The sequence below is a fragment of the Cyprinus carpio genome, chromosome A14, assembly GCF_018340385.1.
Source record: "Cyprinus carpio isolate SPL01 chromosome A14, ASM1834038v1, whole genome shotgun sequence".
In the NCBI taxonomy this organism is placed as follows: Eukaryota; Metazoa; Chordata; class Actinopteri; order Cypriniformes; family Cyprinidae; genus Cyprinus; species Cyprinus carpio.
This window is the reverse complement of record NC_056585.1, coordinates 29,281,151-29,300,043: the sequence shown is the minus strand read 5'-3', so window position 1 is coordinate 29,300,043 and position 18,893 is coordinate 29,281,151. Positions and strand designations below refer to the sequence as shown.

The window sequence follows — 18,893 nt, the reverse complement described above, 5'->3', positions numbered from 1 at the left end:
TTTTTTTTTTTTTTTTTTATCGCAGTCAGAGGCTCTTTTAGTGTAAAGCTTCAGCTGCTGCTTCTGGTGTCAGATCTTGAGTGATTTTGATCAAGTAAAGGTCAGAATAACTGCAGTAATATCTCCAGATGAACTCTTACTGGACTGAAGCAGCTCAGCTTTACTTGATTCTCCATCAATCATGTTTTAGAGTCTCAAATCTGATCCTCAGGATCTTTTGAGGAGCGTTTGTTTCCAGAAGCTTTACTTTCAACTGTTCCTCAGCGGAGGAATGATCTTCACAAGCCTCCAGAACATCTCACATCTTCTGAGGAGCCTTTACATTTTCTTCATCTCTCAATCACTGCATTATAGGTTTGGGTCATTACATTTACATCTCATCTCACTGACACACATTACTGCAGATATAGAGCACAGACTCATATTTACATCAGTTTATATCAGTATCTGTCTCTACTGGTTAGAAACATCTTACGGGTTTACATCACAAGCATCATAAGCTGTTTTTAACTTCATATTCAGACTATGATACTCAACATAAAAACACATATGGAAACGGTGTTGGTTTTTTTTTTTGTAGATTTGAAGGAGCTTCTTTTGAATACTGAGGGCTTTCACTGGCCACAGGAACACTCTGAGATTGTACAAAAGCATCTGTTGTTTTGTGTACGTGCGCAGGGACTCTTTCAGGCCTTAGTGTTTAACTAAAGGAGTATTTGAGTGTGTGTGTGTGTGTGTGTGTGTGTGTGTGTGTGTGTGGGGACAGAAAATCCCCATTTGGCTCTTCATTACAGAAACAGACTGAGCAGATGTTACAGACAAAACTCTGATGTATTACAGTATTCCCACTGAACATCGTGATATGATGACGCGATCTCTCAGGCTGTGTGTCTCTGACATTTTACACACTTTCCAACAGCGGAAAATTCACACTCAAAATTTCTTGGGGAAAGAGAAAAAATTTCAAAGGATCCAATTTCCCGAGTGTGTGACTGAGCGGGTGCTTTGAAATGAATCGCACTGTGGCTTGAATCAAGGTCACGCGTGTGAAGACTACATTGATCTGAGTGTGACATGAACACTGACTCCCTCGAAATACTTGAGTGAGAATGTGTTAGTGTAAGGCAGACGCATGCTTCATTCAGCGCCGACTACATCATCTCATTCGTCTCGCTTGGCTTTTTTTTTTTTTATGTTGGCCTGTGTTTTTCCTCTCATTTGCATCAGTAAATACACACACACCCCTGGCTGTCCATCACAGCCGTTCTGTTCCGTCATTGGTGGGGAACCTCGGGGGCGGGCTTCTTTTTAAGAGTGTCTATAATTGATTGGACGCCGCGCTTGACGCTGGACGTTACGCGGCGGGTGACGGAGTCGGTAGGGGGCGGAGTCAAGGAGCCAGTCTTCCCCAGACACTTCTGATACCGCAACTAGAGAAAAACAGATTTAACCCATAAACGATTTACAATACACTCTACTTAACTTAACACTTATATACAGAATCTGTGGCATGCTGTTGCTCACACCAGAAAATAAACTCGTCATTCATCCTGTAAAAACGAATAAAAATGCAAAAAATAAACTTAATTTTGAATTCAGTGTTTTATGAGTGAACGCAAGTTGTGTGAACAAAAAGTTTCTTGAGCGAATGCAATTGTAAGCTTACAATTTTTGTGAGTAAAGGCAAGTTTTGAGACTGAATGCAAAACTTATGGAAATGTTTTCCATTTTTTGGTGTTCCAACACCAGTGGGAACGCAAAAGATTTGGGAGGAGAAGCAAAGTTTCTCGAGGGGACACAAAACAGTTGCTTGAGCAAACACAAACATTGTGTGAGCTAACAAAAGTTTTTGCCTAATGCAAAATTTCCTAAGCAAACGCAAACACTGAGTTAACAAAAAATGTTAGGTTTGCATTTTCAAGAAAACTTGTTTGCACAAAATGTTTGCGTTTACTCTCCAAACTCATGCATTCTTTCTAACTTTAACTTTAACATTGTCTCAATTTTTGTGTTCTCTAAAATCTTTTCTGGTAGAATCTTAATGTATGCTTTTTGCTCAAGAAGCTGTGTTCATCCACAAACATTTTGTATTTGCTCTCCAAACCTTTAACTCAAAATGTTTACATTTTGTTAAGTTCCGTATTCGCCAAAATTCTGTTAGAAATTGTAACTCTGTGTTCAATCAAAAACTGTTCATTCAGAAAACTTTTTTCTAAGCTCACAAAATGTTTTCCCTGGGAAACTTTGCATTCAGTCTCAATTTTTACATTCGAGAAACTTTGCGTTTGCTTATCAAAACATGCGTTCCCTCAAACTTTGAGTTTGATCTCAATGTTTCTCACAGCATCTGCATTCATTCAAGAAACTCTGTTCACTTCAACATTAACTCTCAAATTGTTGTATTCGCCTAAACATTTGTAAGTTCACAAATTGTTTTGTTTTCTCTCACAACACTTAGCATTCGCTCACAAAACTTTTGTTAGCTCAAATTATTCCCTTGAGTGATTTTGAGTTTAGTCAAATTTTTGGTTTCCATCGAGAAAGTTGTTTGCTATCAAAGACAAAACTTACTCACAAAACTTTTGTTAGCTTGTTTGCAAAACTACTGCATTCACTAACTTTGGTTTGCTCTCAAACTGTAGCATTCACTCACAAAATATTTGTTCATGCAAGAAAATTTTAATGTGTTTGCAAAGTTTTGTTAGCTCACGCAATGATTGTTTACTCCCAAAACTTTTAACTCAGTGTTTGCATTTGCTCAAACTTTTGCTTTTTTTTTTTCTTGAGAGATTTTTTTTGTGTTTGCTCTCAACTTTTGCATGCCCTCAGATTTTTTTTATTTAAAGTTGTATTTAACCTGTAATATTCCTTGTGACTTCTGTGTGACGTGTGTTTGTCACTCACCACACAGGCCGACTGCACGGCCTCCGACACGCTTCCCGCGTTGGGTTCACACCAGAACACGTGACACTGGAAGTGCTGGTTTCCCGTGTCCATGATGAACGCAAACGTATGGACATCACGTCCCACGCCCATGAAGGACAGGAAGCGAACACGACACTCCACTATGACTTGCTCCTCTTCTTCCTGTCCGAACAGAAGAGAAATGACAGTAATAAACCTGTCTATCTGATGTCACCAGCTCTGAATTACTCTCACAGGCCTGTGAATGTTTCATCAGGATCCAAGCAGAAAAAAAGAGCACGAGTCGCACCGTTTTGACTTCTGTGCAGTGAATTTGTCCTAAGGTTTTCCTGGTGTCCATATGGACAAAGTTTTGTGTCATTGGATTTTAAACTCAAAATATACATGAGAATTAGACAAACTTGGCATTTATGTTTGTGAAGTAAGTAAATAAATCTAAATTACTGGATATATCAGTCTTCATGGGTCACACTCCAAAATTGCATTGGCTTATATCTTCAAAACAACTGAACACATTTTCTCTAGATGACATTTATTGACAAAAAGCATTGAATATATTTTTTTTCCTCCCATCTCATTTTTTTTCTATTGCATTTCCCTTTATGGGCTCCATAAAATGTGAAAAAGTGAAGCTCATGTTTTTTGCTTTTTAAAAAAAAAAGCACTTTCAGTAATTACTCAATGTTGATTGCATTTGCCCTCAAGTTTTGAACAACTTGTTTGCTCACAACACGCTCGATCAAGAAACTTTGTGTTGGCTCACAAAAGTTTTGCATTCCTTTACAAAACTATTAGGTCACAAAACTTTTGCATTCAATTACAAACTTACAAAAGCTTTTAGTTTTTGAGAAACTTTGCGTTCGCTTAAGGAACTTTGCATTTGTTCACAAAACGTATAGTTTTTTCCTCCTCTTAAAGCACTTTTAAAGCACTTGCATGAATATGGTAAATGTGTTCAAAGAATGGAATTGTAAAACGTATTTAAAACTTTTTTGCATTCACTCACTAAGATTTTAAATGTGTTAGTTCACAAAATGTTTGCGTTCGAACATGTTACACTTTTCTGTATTTTGCAGAGCCCCTAAAGGAACATGACAATGGTTGGAAAGAATTAGATGGGTAGAAAAAAAAATATTTCAGTGCTTTTTGTGAAGGAATGCAAAAAGTTATTATTTTTTTTTTTTAGTACTTGCATGAATAATTTGGTAAATGTGTTAAACTGTATTAAGAATGTAAATGTAAGAAGTGTCTAAATCATTATCCAATCAAAATTTAATGTATTTAAAAAAAACATTTGTCTCTAGACTACATTTCATGAGTCAGACAAAATCTAAGGATTAGTTTGTAAAGGATCGTCTATGCGGAGATGAAAATGAATGTGCTTTTTACTGTTTTTAATTTTTAGCAAAAACCTGAATCTGATGAATGTGTACGCTTGAGTGGGAAATTTGAGGTTTCTGTGATTGTACGGTGTCTGATGCACAAACTGTTTCAGGGCAGAAAAAAATGTAGATGTTGTAATTGTAATGTGAATGTTAAGCGTTTTCTTTTTTTTTGGTGATTGTGGTTTTGGCGTCGGTTGAGTTGGGCGGGGGTGGGGTCCTGTTTTCTTTCGGTGGACATCAGACTGTCTATCGCTCCATTTATCATGTCCATTCCTGAAACACACCATTTCAGACAAAGACTTGACTGATTTGAGTACGCTCAATACAGGCATCATACAAATGTCACTCATTACATGACGTACACAAGACTCGTCTCAGAAGTGTTTGCTGCAAAACCAGTGACGTGATGCTTTCTCCCATTGTGTTGGGGTCAATCTGACCCACACTCGATTTTCAAACTGCTTGAAATACCGGTTAAAGTATTTATTTCTTTCTAAAATTTGGTTAAAATTTCTCATATTGGGTCATGAATGTGCATGCAAAATTTCAAAACATAGATGTGTTTTGGAAAGGCTACACAAAGTTTCTTAGGACTTTTGTGTTGGGGTCAATCTGACCCACACTCAATTTTCAAACTGCTCAAAATACTGGTTAAAGTATTTATTTCATCTTGAAATTTGGTGCATATTTTTCATGTAGGGTCATAAATGTGGATGTAAAGTTTCAACACACAGATGTGTTTCAAAAAGGCTAGACAAAGTTTCTTAGGACTTTGTGTGTTGGGGTCAATTTGATCCACACTCGATATTCAAACTGATCGAAATACTTGTTAAGCTATTTATTTCGTCTTGAAATTTGGTGAATATTTTCCATTCTGTCATGAATGTGCATGTAAAGTTTCAACACACAGATGTGTTTTGGAAAGGCTGTACAAATTTTCTTACAACTTTTGAGTTGGACTCATATTGACTCGCCCATTGGTTTTAATGCAATTTGCCAAAATCAACACTTCGAAAGACACTAAAGTCAGGTAAAAAAAAAAATCAGAAAACCCTTATTGTAGCTTGACAAACACTAAAACATGCAATACATGTGAATTTGTGTAATTTAAGACTCAGTTGACTCAAAACTGAGATTTGTCTTCTGAATCTTCCCAAGAAAATAAATTTCTAATTGAGTATCACAGTCAAAAAAAAGTCTGGCTTGTTTTTGGATCTCAATTGTGAGAAAAACATTTCAGTAATGAATATAATATCAGTATATTTTATAACCGCATCTCAAGCTTATTGGAATGCATTTTTGCTCATGTAGTTCCACTTATTTCTGTAGTGTTTTAGGCAATACAGTTTGTTTCAAAGCAGCTTCACATTGATAAACAGGAAGTGAATGGAGCTCAAAATAATTCATTTATGAAACGAGTTTAATTTCCGCTGTAGAGCAGATCTACAGAAGACAATAGTGTCATTATTCAGCTCAGTTTTGAATCAGTTTAGTGGAATAACAGTGTTGATGTTGCAAAGTAACATGGGTTTGTTTCATGAGGATGCCCTTGGTTTTTTTTGTTGTGTGTGTGTGTGTGTGTGTGAGTTTTACCTATAGGTCGCACTACTGTCGTCATTCCCAGGTAAAGCACATGGAAACTGTGTTGTAGGTCAGTCTTTGGTGTTGGAAACTCTACTGAAGAAACACACAGATGAGAAACACGAGCTGAACATCACGCAGAAGATTTCACTCATCGGTCCAAGCGCCGGCGAGGGAGTCTACGATCTGAATGCATTTGCACAGAGCGGGAACCTCTGGCATGATGAAAACAGAGCAAAGCGTCCCTCAGGAGCTCAAAAAAAAATCCTGTGCTGTGCGTTTTGCATTATAAAACAGCTAGCGGACAAGCCGTATTTGATGCAGTATTTGAAGCAGCTGTAAGCTGTGATAGAGATGAGACGGATGTAAATGCTGCAGCGGCGGCAGTGATTCTGTGATTTGTAACATGGGTGATTTAATTGCATTTTAATGGGTCAGAACTGCAGCTTTCATTATCCCACTGATCACTGCAGGAATTTACAGCAGGAATGAAATAAAGCGCAAGCGTGTGCTGAGGTCAGCACGGACCATCACTTTATTTATGGACTCGTACTGCTGGAGCATGAATTTACAATCCTCCAAACACACACATACTGTATACACACACACACAATATATATTTACATCAAAACAGATGAATATGCCTAAAGAAGAACAGCTTATAGGTCTTTTTATTTATGTTTTAGCTGCAACAAAACAATGCATCTCTGTGGACCGCAGCTGTGTTTACGCAGCAAAACATCATTGGCCAATGAAATGCAAGCATTTGGGTCATGTGAGCAGAACTTTAGACACATGTTAAGTTCTTAAATTAAAAATGTAGTTTCATTGAAATTAATGAACCATTTTGGTGCAAAAAAAAAGTTTGAGATCCATCTGTGTGTTTTTGTTCATAAAAAATAGCACACAAACATTTGGAATCATTGATTAAATTTACTTATTTTAACATTTTTGTTCTAACAGCCTATGCTTTATTAAATTGATTAAAAATTAGTTAAGTAGAATATAAATTGTGCCTAAATATTAATTTATATTAAAAAAAACTTACATTTTACTAACTTTCTGGAAAAAACTTTTTCTAATAAAAGTAACTTCTAGAAATGGAAATTAATAGTCTTAAAGGTTTTTAAGACATGGAAGTTTTTATAATGAACACAAATTTTTCTTGTTATGCCAAGCTCTAAAATTTATGAAAAAAATGTAATCACAAAAAACAAAAAGACTCAAGAACTTTGAAAGTTCTGGAAATATGGAATGTAATAATTTAAAGTGATTATAAAAAAGTTTGAAAACACAGTTTTTCATTACAGAAAATTAGGTAGAAATTGCAATAAGACTACTAAATAAAAAAGAAATAGCTATTTATGGAAGAAAAAAAATGAACCCTGTACTCACAAAAGACTAGAAATAAAAACAAAGTGTAAACCCTGAAGAACATTGTTAAACTTCTGAAATTATTCAATTTAATTATTGATAATTATTTTGTAAACAAAGTTTGAAAAACACTTATGCGCTAATGCAAAAGTTATAAAAAGAAATTATGAAAGAAATTAAAAATAAAAACCTGTAATCACAAGAGTATAGAAATTATATCAATTAACTGGCAATAAAAAGAGTAAATCCAAATGAACATTCAAGTTAAATTTATACTTAAATTATGGAATTTAATTATTTTAATAATTGTACTTATTTTATATGCATAATACTTTGTTGTTAAGTGCAAAAGTTAGAAAAAGAAATGTATTTAATTACTTTATGAATAAAGTTTGAAATAAACTTTTGTATTACAAAAGGCCTTCAAACAGGGCCCTCGAGTCAAAAAGGTCACTCACAATCGTCAAATGTCCAGATTTGATTGGTCATGTGACTGAACATCATTGCCTGTGTGTGTGAAGCTCTTACCTCTCAGAGGAACATCCGAACTGAACTGAGACGAGGAGCCTGCGACGGGACCCACGCTCCTGCGTTCAGCCATAATCTGAGAAAACAAACAAAACAGCCTCCTGTCAGTCTCTCTGCTCCTGAGGGTCATCAATCTGAAGCCAATAAATCTGAGCTCAATGTTAATCAACGTCTGTGGATGGACGTGCTGAGCGGGCAACTTTACGTGAGGATGGACGGCGCACACACACACACACACACAATGCAAAGAAATACTGTAAACACAGATATTTTCCCAAGAAGACACACATTTATCTTTCCACAGACTGACAGAAAACTGAACTGGACAGATGATTGGTTAGGGAGGCTCTTTCCTCATGAATTATTAATGAGCTTGATAATAAATATACGTCTAGTGATTCAGTTTGTCAGTATGAAAGCGAGTGTTTGTTTGCTGTGAATGTGTGCGGATTGTTTCTCGATTCTCGCTCCTCACCTTCGAGCAGATCTGCTTCAGGCTGCTGGCGACGCTTTCCGCAGGACTGTCACATTGAAACACGTGGCATTTCAACACACGCGTGTTCTTGTCACAGGCCACATACGCAAAATCCCTGAAACACAATGAGAGAGACACTTTGTTTGAGTTTGTAAAGTAGAATCAAACAAGAAAACACAGTCATTAAGGTGCGTTTACTGTCACAAGACTCAAGAGGGCGCTAGAGTTTCCTTCAGATGTTTATGATTATAAACCAGATTATTATTCACATAACTAGACATATACATATCAGCAGTTTAACTAAGTTAAACTAACTTAGGCAGTGGATGGAGGATTTGTAGGAAATACTTATTAGACATTTAATTTTCACTTTTTTTCACATTATACTGAAAAACACAATTTTTTTCGAAACCAAGTTTCGAGCAGATTTTCACAAACTGAGCAGGCAAAAAAAGCAAATTACGATAATTTTTCAATTGAAACAATATGCAAATAAAAAAAAACGCTTGCTAAATATTAACCAAATCATAAAAGAGTAGAATTAAATGTAAAAACAATAAAAATGAACCGCTCACTAAAAAGCAATTAAATCACAAATGCAACATTTAAAATAAATATTAAAATAAGAACATAAAATAAATAAGTCCTTATTAAAGATCTATCAAATAAAAAATTTACAATTAAAGAAATATATTTTTAAATAAAAAACAATCATGCATGTCATGACCATTAGCCAACATCATCACAGAACCGTGAACAAGTGAATGTGTTAAATTATTAAAATATTAACTTAATCTCAGGGGGCTTCAAGTACATATTTTCCTTGAAAGAGGTTCAGATGATTGATTAAAAAACATTTGGGAAAAGCCAGTGTAAATAATTCAATCACAGGAACCTCACACAGATTCATCATGTGATTCATCAAACGCTCACAAATGAAAATAAATAGCGTTCAGATTGAAGAGCATTTGCAGCGTGACTGTGTGAGGCATTAGAACAGGACCGGAAGCTAATGAGACACCAGCAGAAAACCATCCATCAGACAGAGACCTGAGAGAAAGAGTCAGCTGGAGGGATATCTGTATATGCGTGTTTGTGAATGTAAAGGTTAATGATTTTGTGGCCATGTTTTCAGTGTCACTCGTGACATTCAGAGTACAGCGGCAACCGCCAGCAAACCTCGATTAGGCTGTTCTGGGTGGTTTTTCTATGGTGTTGATAAGGTGTTTTGGTGGTTGTTAGGTGTTTTCCTCTGGTATGGTCTGAAGCGAGTGTCTCTGTGATCTTCTGGTCTCCTGTGGGTGGTTGCTAGGGTGTTATGGGTTGTTGCTAGGGAGTTGCTGTGGTGTTTTGGGGGGTTGCTAGGGAGTTTGACTCCAGTATGATCTGAAGCAAATGTCTCTGTGATCTTCTGGTCTGCTGTGGGTGGTTGCTAGGGTGCTCTGGGATGTTCTAACGTCTGTCGTCATGAAGTCATTTGAAAAAACTGGTTCTGGCTTATCTGAAGGACATCACTGGACTCTTACTGGACCCCCTGCAGTTTGCTTACCGAGCAACAGGTCTGTGGATGATGCAATCAACTTGGGATTGCACTTCATCATGCAACATCTGGACAAAACGGACTTATGTGAGGATCCTGTTTGTGGACTTTAGTTCGGCTTTCAACACCATCATCCCAACAGCCCTCCAGACCAAAAACTGACCCAGCTCTCTGTTCCTAGCTCTATCTGTCAGTGGATCACCAGCCTTTCTGACAGATAGGCAACAGCTAGTGAGACTGGGGAAATTCATGTCAAACAGCCGCTCCACCAACACTGTTGCCCCTCAGGGATGTGTTCTCTCCCCACTGCTCTTCTCCCTGTACACCAACGACTGCACCTCCAAAGACCCCTCTGTCGAGCTCCTGAAGTTTGCAGACGACACTACAGTCATCGGTCTATTACAGGACGGTTGAGAGTATGCTTACAGACAAGAGGTTGAGCAGCTGGCTGTCTGGTGCAGACTTAACAACCTGGAGCCAAACATGCTCAAAACTGTGAAAATGATAGTAGACTTCAGGAGAAACCCCCTGCACTCCCCTCACTCACCTTCATGAACAGCACTGTGGCTGGAGTAGAGTCATTCAGGTTCCTGGGGAACCACCATCTCTCAGGACCTGAAGTGGGACAATCACATTGACTCCATTGTAAAAAAGGCCCAACAAAGGTTGTACTTCCTTCGCCAGCTGAGGAAGTTTAACCTGCCACAGGAGCTGCTGAAACATTTCTACTCAGCCGTCATTGAGTCTGTCCTGTGTACTTCAATAACTGTCTGGTTTGGTTCAGCTACAAAATCAGACATCAGAAGACTACAGAGAATGGTTCGGACTGCTGAAAGAATTATTGGTGCTCCCCTGCCCAACCCTTCAAGAACTGTATACATCCAGAGTGAGGAAAAGGGCTCAGAAAGTCACTTTGGATCCCTCTCATCCCAGTTTACCCCCTTTTTGAACTTTTGTCATCTGGCCGGCGCTTCAGAGCCGCAAATACCAGGACAGTCAGGCACAAGAACAGTTTCTTCCCCCAGGCAATCTACCTCATGAACAGTTAAATGTTCCCCACTTATGCAATAAATATGTGCAATATCCTCATATTTATCTGTTACCCCTCCATCCAAGTACATCCCTGCATCTCACTCTACTCTATTCCATTATTATCTATAGCACAACTGTTCATACAATTTATTTATGTTCCGATTTATTTTGCAATATTAGTCTTTTTTCTTTCTTTTTTGTCTGTGTTGTTGTTGTTGTCTCTGTGTACTGGAAGCTTATGTCACTAAAACAAATTCCTTGTTTGTGCAAGCATACTTGGCAATAAAGCTCTTTCTGATTCTGATTCTGATTGTGTACTGGAAGCTTATGTCACTAAAACAAATTCCTTGTTTGTGCAAGCATACTTGGCTGTTTTTTCGTCTGATATGGCCTGAAGCAGGTGTCTCTGTGATCTTCTGGGCTGCGGTGGGTGGTTTCTAGGGTGTTACTAAGGTGTTTTGGGTTGTTGCTAGGGTGGTTACTATGTTATTGCTTAAGCACTGTGGTTGGTTCATCAGTGCAACTAAATAAAAATGAAAAATGTTTCCTTGGTGACTATATTAAATACTGTTCACGGGTTCACGAGTTTATTTAAATGCGAGTCTGAATGGCTTTCATGTGTCTGAAAACTGAAATCCCTATAAACTTCATGAACTGAAGTTCTGAGTAAAACTACACCACATACTGACACACTCTCCTCCGTCTCCACTCGCTACCTGCACATGAAGAGACTTCAGCTGACACTAACAGGAGTGTGTGTGTGTTTCTCAGAAGTCTCAGAGCCCTAGTGATGAACCCATTCTGTCTGTCTGCATACACACACACCATACACACACACAGGAAGAGAGAGAGAAATTAAAGGTTTCTAAAAGACACACACACACACACACAGAAACTAAAGGAACTCTGAGGGTAATAATGAACTATATTATACTTTCAACTCATACTGTCAAAGACTAATGAATCCACTGTTTATAATGGTTTGTTTTGATGTGTGTATGAGACCCTGGTTTGACTTCTGATGTTCCTATATTAAACAAATGAGTGCTGGTAGTTAAGTCAATCCTTACTCAATAGTGCTGATAGTGCTGTGCTGAAACCTCTAGCACTGAGTGTGTAAGAGCAGTGTTTCTGCTCCAAACATGAGTGATTCCTCACAAAATGTGTGTTGTTGAGGAGATTTCACATTAAAACAGGAAAAGTCAATAAAAATAAATAAAAAAACACATTCACCGACGCAAACTGGTGGAGGAACACTCTTTTCAGCATGGTAACCTTCTGCAACATCCTAGCAACCACCCAAAAACACCATAGCAAACCCCCTAGCAACCACCCACATCACAATTTTTGAAAGTTGTTTTAAATCTCATTTTGAATTGCAGTGCACATTTTTATCAGGGAAAAAAATGCAATTAAGACTTTTTTTTTCCCTTATTGTGCAGCCCTTCCACCCACAACACCCTAACAACCACACAGAATACATTGCCAACCACCCAAACCACCAACAAAACCCTAGAAACCACACAGAACACCCTAGCCTCCACCCAAAACACCATAGTAACACCTCAGCAACTACCCACATCACACTAGCAACACCTTAACAACAACCCAAACCACGAACAACAGCCTAGACACCACACCAAACATCATAGCAACACCCTAGCAACCACCCAAACCACAAACAACAGCCTAGACACCACACCAAACATCATAGCAACACCCTAGCAACCACCAAACCACAAACAACAGCCTAGACACCACACCAAACATCATAGCAACACCCTAGCAACCACCCAAACCACAAACAACAGCCTAGACACCACACCAAACATCATAGCAACACCCTAGCAACCACCCAAACCACAAACAACAGCCTAGACACCACACCCAAACATCATAGCAACAACACCCTAGCAACCACCCAAACCACGAACAACAGCCTAGACACCACACCAAACATCATAGCAACACCCTAGCAACCACCCAAACCACGAACAACAGTCTAGAAACCACCCACATTACACTAGCAACCAGCTAAACCACCCTAGTAACTGCATAGCAACACCCTTGTTTTGTGACGTTGAGTTTAGCACAGGCTAAAATCTAGTCCTTCACTGAGCAGTTTGTCTCTGTCAGACCTTCATCTGTTCAGTATTAGTATGTCAGGTTCTACTATCATTGCACACACACACACACACACACACACACACACCCTTGTTTATACTACTTTGTGGGGTCCTTTAGTTGGCAAAAGGCAACATCTTAAAAATGATAATAAAGAATAAATATAAAAATGTTAGCTATAAGGATTTTCTGTGACAGGTAGGTTTAGGTTTGAATGAGAGTATATTTAGTTATTTTATAGTCTTATATAAAAGATCATGTCTTTGTGGGGTCCTTAAATTGGTCAAGCTTTCCTTATTTTACTATCTTTGTGCAGTCTTTTGGTTCTCACCAAGTAGTAAAAACAAGTGTACACACACCACACATGAGTAAAAACAAGTACACACACACACACACACACAAACACACACACACACACAATCAATCACTGCCTCTTTCTGTCCTTTTCCCAAAAGATTGTGATTGTTTCAGCATGTCATTAATATCTGCCCCTCAGAGAGAGAGACACACACACACACACACACACACACACACACCCTCTCTCTCTCTCTTTCTGACTGTATTGTGCTCACATTTGCAGAACAGCAAAAGTCATAAAACATTTACACATTCAGACAAACAGTGTCTCTTTCTCTGCATATTTTTTTCTTGTATTTCTGCCTGATTTGAATAATTTTGCACACAATTATGCACATATTTGCTTAAAAAAAAAAAAAAAAACAGTTACTGAAACCATAAGGCATCCAACACGTAATAGAAAAACAGTCATGTTTATATATCCTAAACAAGCACATTTCATAGACTTTTCTATAAAACTATTTATAATGACTCTATCCAAAAAAGACCAAATGTAGCAGACAATTTCATCCTCAAAGTAAATCACTCACACACACACACACACACACACACACACACGAGTGCATGGAAACAGCAGCAGTGCGATGCAGCAGTGTGTGTGTGTGTGTGTTACTCACACTGATGTCACTCATCAGCATCCAGCTGCACTCTGGGTCGTTACTCCCATCGCCACGACGACCAGCATCCAGCACAAACACACTCTCTGAACCCGCTGATCTCCCGTACGTCCCTCCGTCTCTGATCCGTGCCTCCCTCAGCAAACACACACACGCTCTCCGAGAGCCCAACACACTCCCACCAACCTGCTCTCGCTCGCCTCTCTCTCTCTCTCCTCCCTCTCTCTCTCCTCTCTCTCTCTCTCTCTCTCTCTCTCTCTCTCTCTCTCTCTCTCTCTCTCTCTCTTCTCTCTAAATTTTTTTTTCTCTCTCTCTCTCTCTCTCTCTCTGCACTCTCTCTCTTCTAACCTACCGCTGAGGAAGAGGTGCTGGACAATCAACAAAAACACAGAAAGTGGAAACGAGAGGATGGAATGAAACAAACTAATAAATGAAGAGGAAATATATAAAAAAAAATCCTCAGACAGATAAATTAGCAAAAATGAAAATGGAAAAAAAAAAAGAAATGGGGGGAAAAAAAAGAATAGAAACAGAAAAGAAAAAAACACAAATTTGAAAAAGTGTTGTGTTTTCAGAATTAAAAAGAATGAAACACTTCAGCGCTTATTAGGTGAAATAAGTGAATGTGTTTCACTATCAGTGTGAAACAGAGATGCTACAGAAAGAGGGAGGAGTCGACACACACACACACACACACACACACACAGTACTCCATATATAGAGCTGTGACTTCATCACTTCAAAACCTCGTGTGCACGGACACAGAAAACGCTGAGTGCTCCAAATATAGAGCAATGACTTCATCCACCGAAATACACTCATTCATATTGTATAGAACTCTGTGTGTGTGTGTGTGTGTGTGTGTGTGTGTGTGTGTGTGCTTCTCTAAAAGCGAAGGGAAAGAAACGCACCATCTTCATTTTCCTTTCTTAACCAGGTTTATGGGCTCTAACATCTCTACTCCATTTCTGTCTGTCTGCATCTCTTATTATAGTACTTTTATAAGTTTTAAAATATAATTTAAAAAAGAAAAAAATTATTTACTGCTTTTTGGATAATTTTTACATTTGCATTAATTAATTTAGCATTTTAATGTCTATCAATTTTATGGGTTTTTTTCAGTTTTTAATTTATTTCTTTTTAATTTTTATTGTTTTATTTTCATAAGTTTAGACTAAAATGGAAATGTTGCTGAATTAATTTGCTACATAAATAACACTAAGTGAATCTCGGTCTGCAGCGGCATCTGCTGGTGAGCTCCGGTACTGCAGACACTATCAAACTCAAAACTCATTTTCATCGCTGACACTGTCACAATCATGTTATAAAACAGCAGTTGATTTTAATGAAAATCTTCATTATCCTGTACTCATATGAGAAATATTGCTGTGGTAACTACTTGAAATAAAAAAGTTCAATTTCTTTTTTTTTTTATTATATTTTATTCAGGTTAACGTTTTATTCAAGTAACATTTTTTTTTCTTTTTAAGTTTAGTTTTAGTCAGTTTTGTTTTAGTATAATTGAGATAATATAAGGTTTTTATTAATCTATTGAAATTGCTTTTATATTCATATTTTTCTGTATTTTTTTAATTTTAGTTAAAGTTTTAGTATTTTTGTGTAATGTTTTAGTACTTTTTCATGTCTATATTTTTTTATTAATTGTGATTTCAGTTTTAGTAATTTCAGTACATCAAGTTAAACAAAATTAAAATGAGAAATGCTGCCCTGTTAAAAATAAATAAATCAGTTAATGTTTATGTTGATTATATGTGAAGTAACAAATGTTTTTTAATGACTTGAGTTTCTCTAGTTTACTCACTAAATGTTACTCAGTATATAGTGCACACTGACTCATTGAAACCGTATGCAACACAAAGACTGGGGCTCATATTAAAAGCCTGGAGGACGTCACTGGATTCTCTCACATACTGAGTGAATGGATCAGTGTGGTTCAGAGCAGAGGATCCTCCATCTGTCAAACAGACGCGCATCAGAGCGAGAGAGAGTCTCTGCACACAAGCACTAAAATCTTCATCAGCCTCAGAGGACGGAGAAGAGAGAGACAGACGCTCTGCTACATTCATCACTGATGCCGTACTACTGCACACGCCTCACACTAGCACTCCTGCACACTGGTGTTATTATGAGGACTCGAATGAGCAGTAAACCACCAGAGCAGACCGTATCCCACAATGCACTGCACTCCACATCTACAGTATGCATACTGTGCACATATGAATTGTCTTTATGCATGAAATACCCAAAACAAACGTCAAACGTTTATAAAATACATGCACACCAAAAAAAAAAAAAAAATCATGTGCACAACCCAAAAAAATGGGAAAAATGCTAAAATATCAGCATACGGTGTTTTTTTTATGAAATACACAAATTACCTTCTATATCTGCTAAAATGTGCAATAAACCACCAGAACTGACGGCATTTACAGCAGTGAATGAAAAGCACTGTAGTATCATTTTTGCAATCATTTTTTTATATTTAATTCATATATTTATTCGTTTTATATTTTTTATTAATATTTTGAATTGGTTTTTATTTAAATTTTCTGTTTTCTTAATTTATTATTATTATTATTATTATTATTATTAATAATTCTGTATTGTGCTTTTTTTTGTCATTTTTAGTAGTTTTTTTGTTTTGTGTGTGTGTGTGTGTGTGTGTGTGTGTGTATATATATATATATATATATTAGTATGAACTGTGTATGTCTATATAATTTGTATTAAATTTTATTTCAGTTTTTGTTTTACTCATTTTAATACATCAAGTTAAACTAAATGAAAATTTTTTATTTTGGCTTTGGTTTTATATGTAATGTTATAATTGTACACTTTTTATATCTTATTTGATTTCAGTTCATGTATATTTTGTGTTCTAATTAAAGATTTTTTTTAATTTTTTATTCTACATAGCTAAAAATATTAATTACTGCTGATAATAAAAAACATTAGTTTTAATAACCCTGCTCTGGATGCATACTACGCATTTATCCTAGTATTCAACAAACACAGAAAATTAAAAAATCGCAGACATTACAGTAGACGTATATACTGTAAACTGCACAGATGGCATAATAACATGTGCAGCATGTAACTATTCTGAACAGTGACATTATTTGACACTTTACACCAAACTGGATATAGAAAGAAGCATATTGATTTGTGTGAAGATAACAGATCTCCACGCACTAAATTAAATACGCAAACAAACGAGGTCATGTGACCGTGTGTTGCATAATGTGTAGTCTTTCACGTTACGTAGTGTGCAGTATACAGTACGCTAGCATTCATTTCTAAGTGACTTGTGATTGAAACTGACTGATTAAGCCTCTCTATAGCAGTAAACATTAGAAGAGTCAGTGTAATCGAGTTCCAAACCTGCTGAAGCCCCGCCCCACTCCCCACACACGGATGCAGCTGATTGGCTGAGAGTGCAGGAGGGTGTGGTCAGCCGGGTGGATGAGGGTGAGCGTGGCGTCCTGCAGGACCAGCAGCATCGTCTGTGTCTGAATGTGAGAAGAAGAGGCTGTCATGAGTTTCTGACTGAGCCCGGATGTGGGTGTGTGTGTGTGTCTGCGTCTGCGTCTCACCCGCGGTCTCTGCGTCTCTCTGCGCTGGTGCAGCTGCTGGATGCAGTCGCTGACCACCGCGCCGCTCCTCGCAGACATCACATCTGCATCCCGCACCTCCAGCCAGCCCAGATACTGGACCGGAAACACCTGCAACGTGAGCCCAGAGTCACATCTACAGCAGACTGACAGCAGGAACACTGTGAATGACTTCTAATTATAACATAATAACAGATACAGTTATAAAGCGGAGAGTTCCGGTCCTTGATTCTGATTGGCTGAGCCGCGTTCAAAGCTGTTGTTAATTACTCTACAATGTAACAAACACCTTTGTTTACGTTTGTGTGTTGCTCGGCAACCACTTTGTTGCAACCACAACTGTTTGGGAGGAGGAACTACATTGTTTGGTGGAAGAATACTGTTTTTATTAATATCATTACACTTTATTTGCTCTGTTTTATTTTGTGAAAACTTACTACGTGTATGGAATAAACCGTTTTTATAAAAGCAATAAGCCCTGTGAAGCCATGGTTTACAGTGAATTTATAACAGCTAAGGGGTTTTAGGTCTCTCAGCTTTATGTCGTGGCTAACAACGCCCCTCAGCTGTTATAAATTCACTGTAACCACGGCTTCCCCGGTTCACGAGGCTTATTGCTTTATTTACAATCAGTTCCTGCTTACATTTATTTACTCTCTAAAAATACATTTTCACATGATGGAAGTAATGCAAGATGCTTAGAAAAGATCCTAAATATTAATTATATATTTCCCAGTTTTCTTTGTTTCTTTGTATTTTTTCTTTTTATGTTTCTTAAGTATTTTACATATTTCTCTGTAAGATTGAAATAGTCTTAATAACAATAATTCAATGAATTGTGTGCAAACAAACAAAATACAAAAAATATAGATATAAAAATCATCTACCAGTTGTATGAATTGAATTAGATTCTGTTTTTATATATTTTCTGCTTTCATATTAATTTTAGTTAAAGTTTTAGTACAATTGTTGTCTGTGTTGTCCTTTTTTATTATTTTTGTTGTTTTTAAATGTCATTTTTTTTTTTTTTTTTTTTCAGTTTTTAGTTATTTTTATATGGTCAAGTTAAGCTAAATGAAAACTGTTGCCCTTGGAAACTAGCTGAAATAAAATATTTTATTTCAGATTTTACTTTCAGTTAACACTTAATTTCAAGTAACAGATTTTTTTTTAGGGTTTTAGTTTAAATTTTAGCTAACAAACTGACATTTGATTAAAAATGTTAAGATTTTTCCATGATTTTTTATTTATTTATTAATTTATTTTTTATGTCCATTAACGTACTGAGTAAAAACATGTCCTGGTATCATTAAAAGCGGCACA

The 18,893-nt window shown here is 37.1% G+C and overlaps 1 protein-coding gene and 1 long non-coding RNA gene across 3 annotated transcripts in view; both read right to left on the bottom strand.

Annotated features, from left to right (window-relative positions):
* Nucleotides 1-892: 892 nt before the first annotated feature.
* The window catches only part of dele1 (DAP3 binding cell death enhancer 1), a 239,934-nt gene continuing 221,933 nt past the window's right edge, over nucleotides 893-18,893 (bottom strand). Inside the window, exons 13-14 of one of the 2 annotated variants that reach the window (XM_042770443.1) lie at nucleotides 2,905-3,087; nucleotides 893-1,430 (exon numbers count right to left, since the gene is read on the bottom strand). In XM_042770443.1, coding sequence (XP_042626377.1) covers nucleotides 1,275-1,430; nucleotides 2,905-3,087 — 339 coding nt within the window. In that variant the 3' untranslated portion in view covers nucleotides 893-1,274. The remainder of the gene's footprint in view (nucleotides 1,431-2,904; nucleotides 3,088-18,893) is intronic. The other variant, XM_042770442.1, reaches the window with a different exon arrangement.
* LOC122147500 lies at nucleotides 7,853-14,098 on the bottom strand. The gene is made up of 3 exons (XR_006161663.1): nucleotides 13,939-14,098; nucleotides 8,269-8,383; nucleotides 7,853-7,869 (listed from the first exon to the last, which is right to left on the bottom strand). It is a non-coding gene; the product is annotated as an uncharacterized LOC122147500 (long non-coding RNA).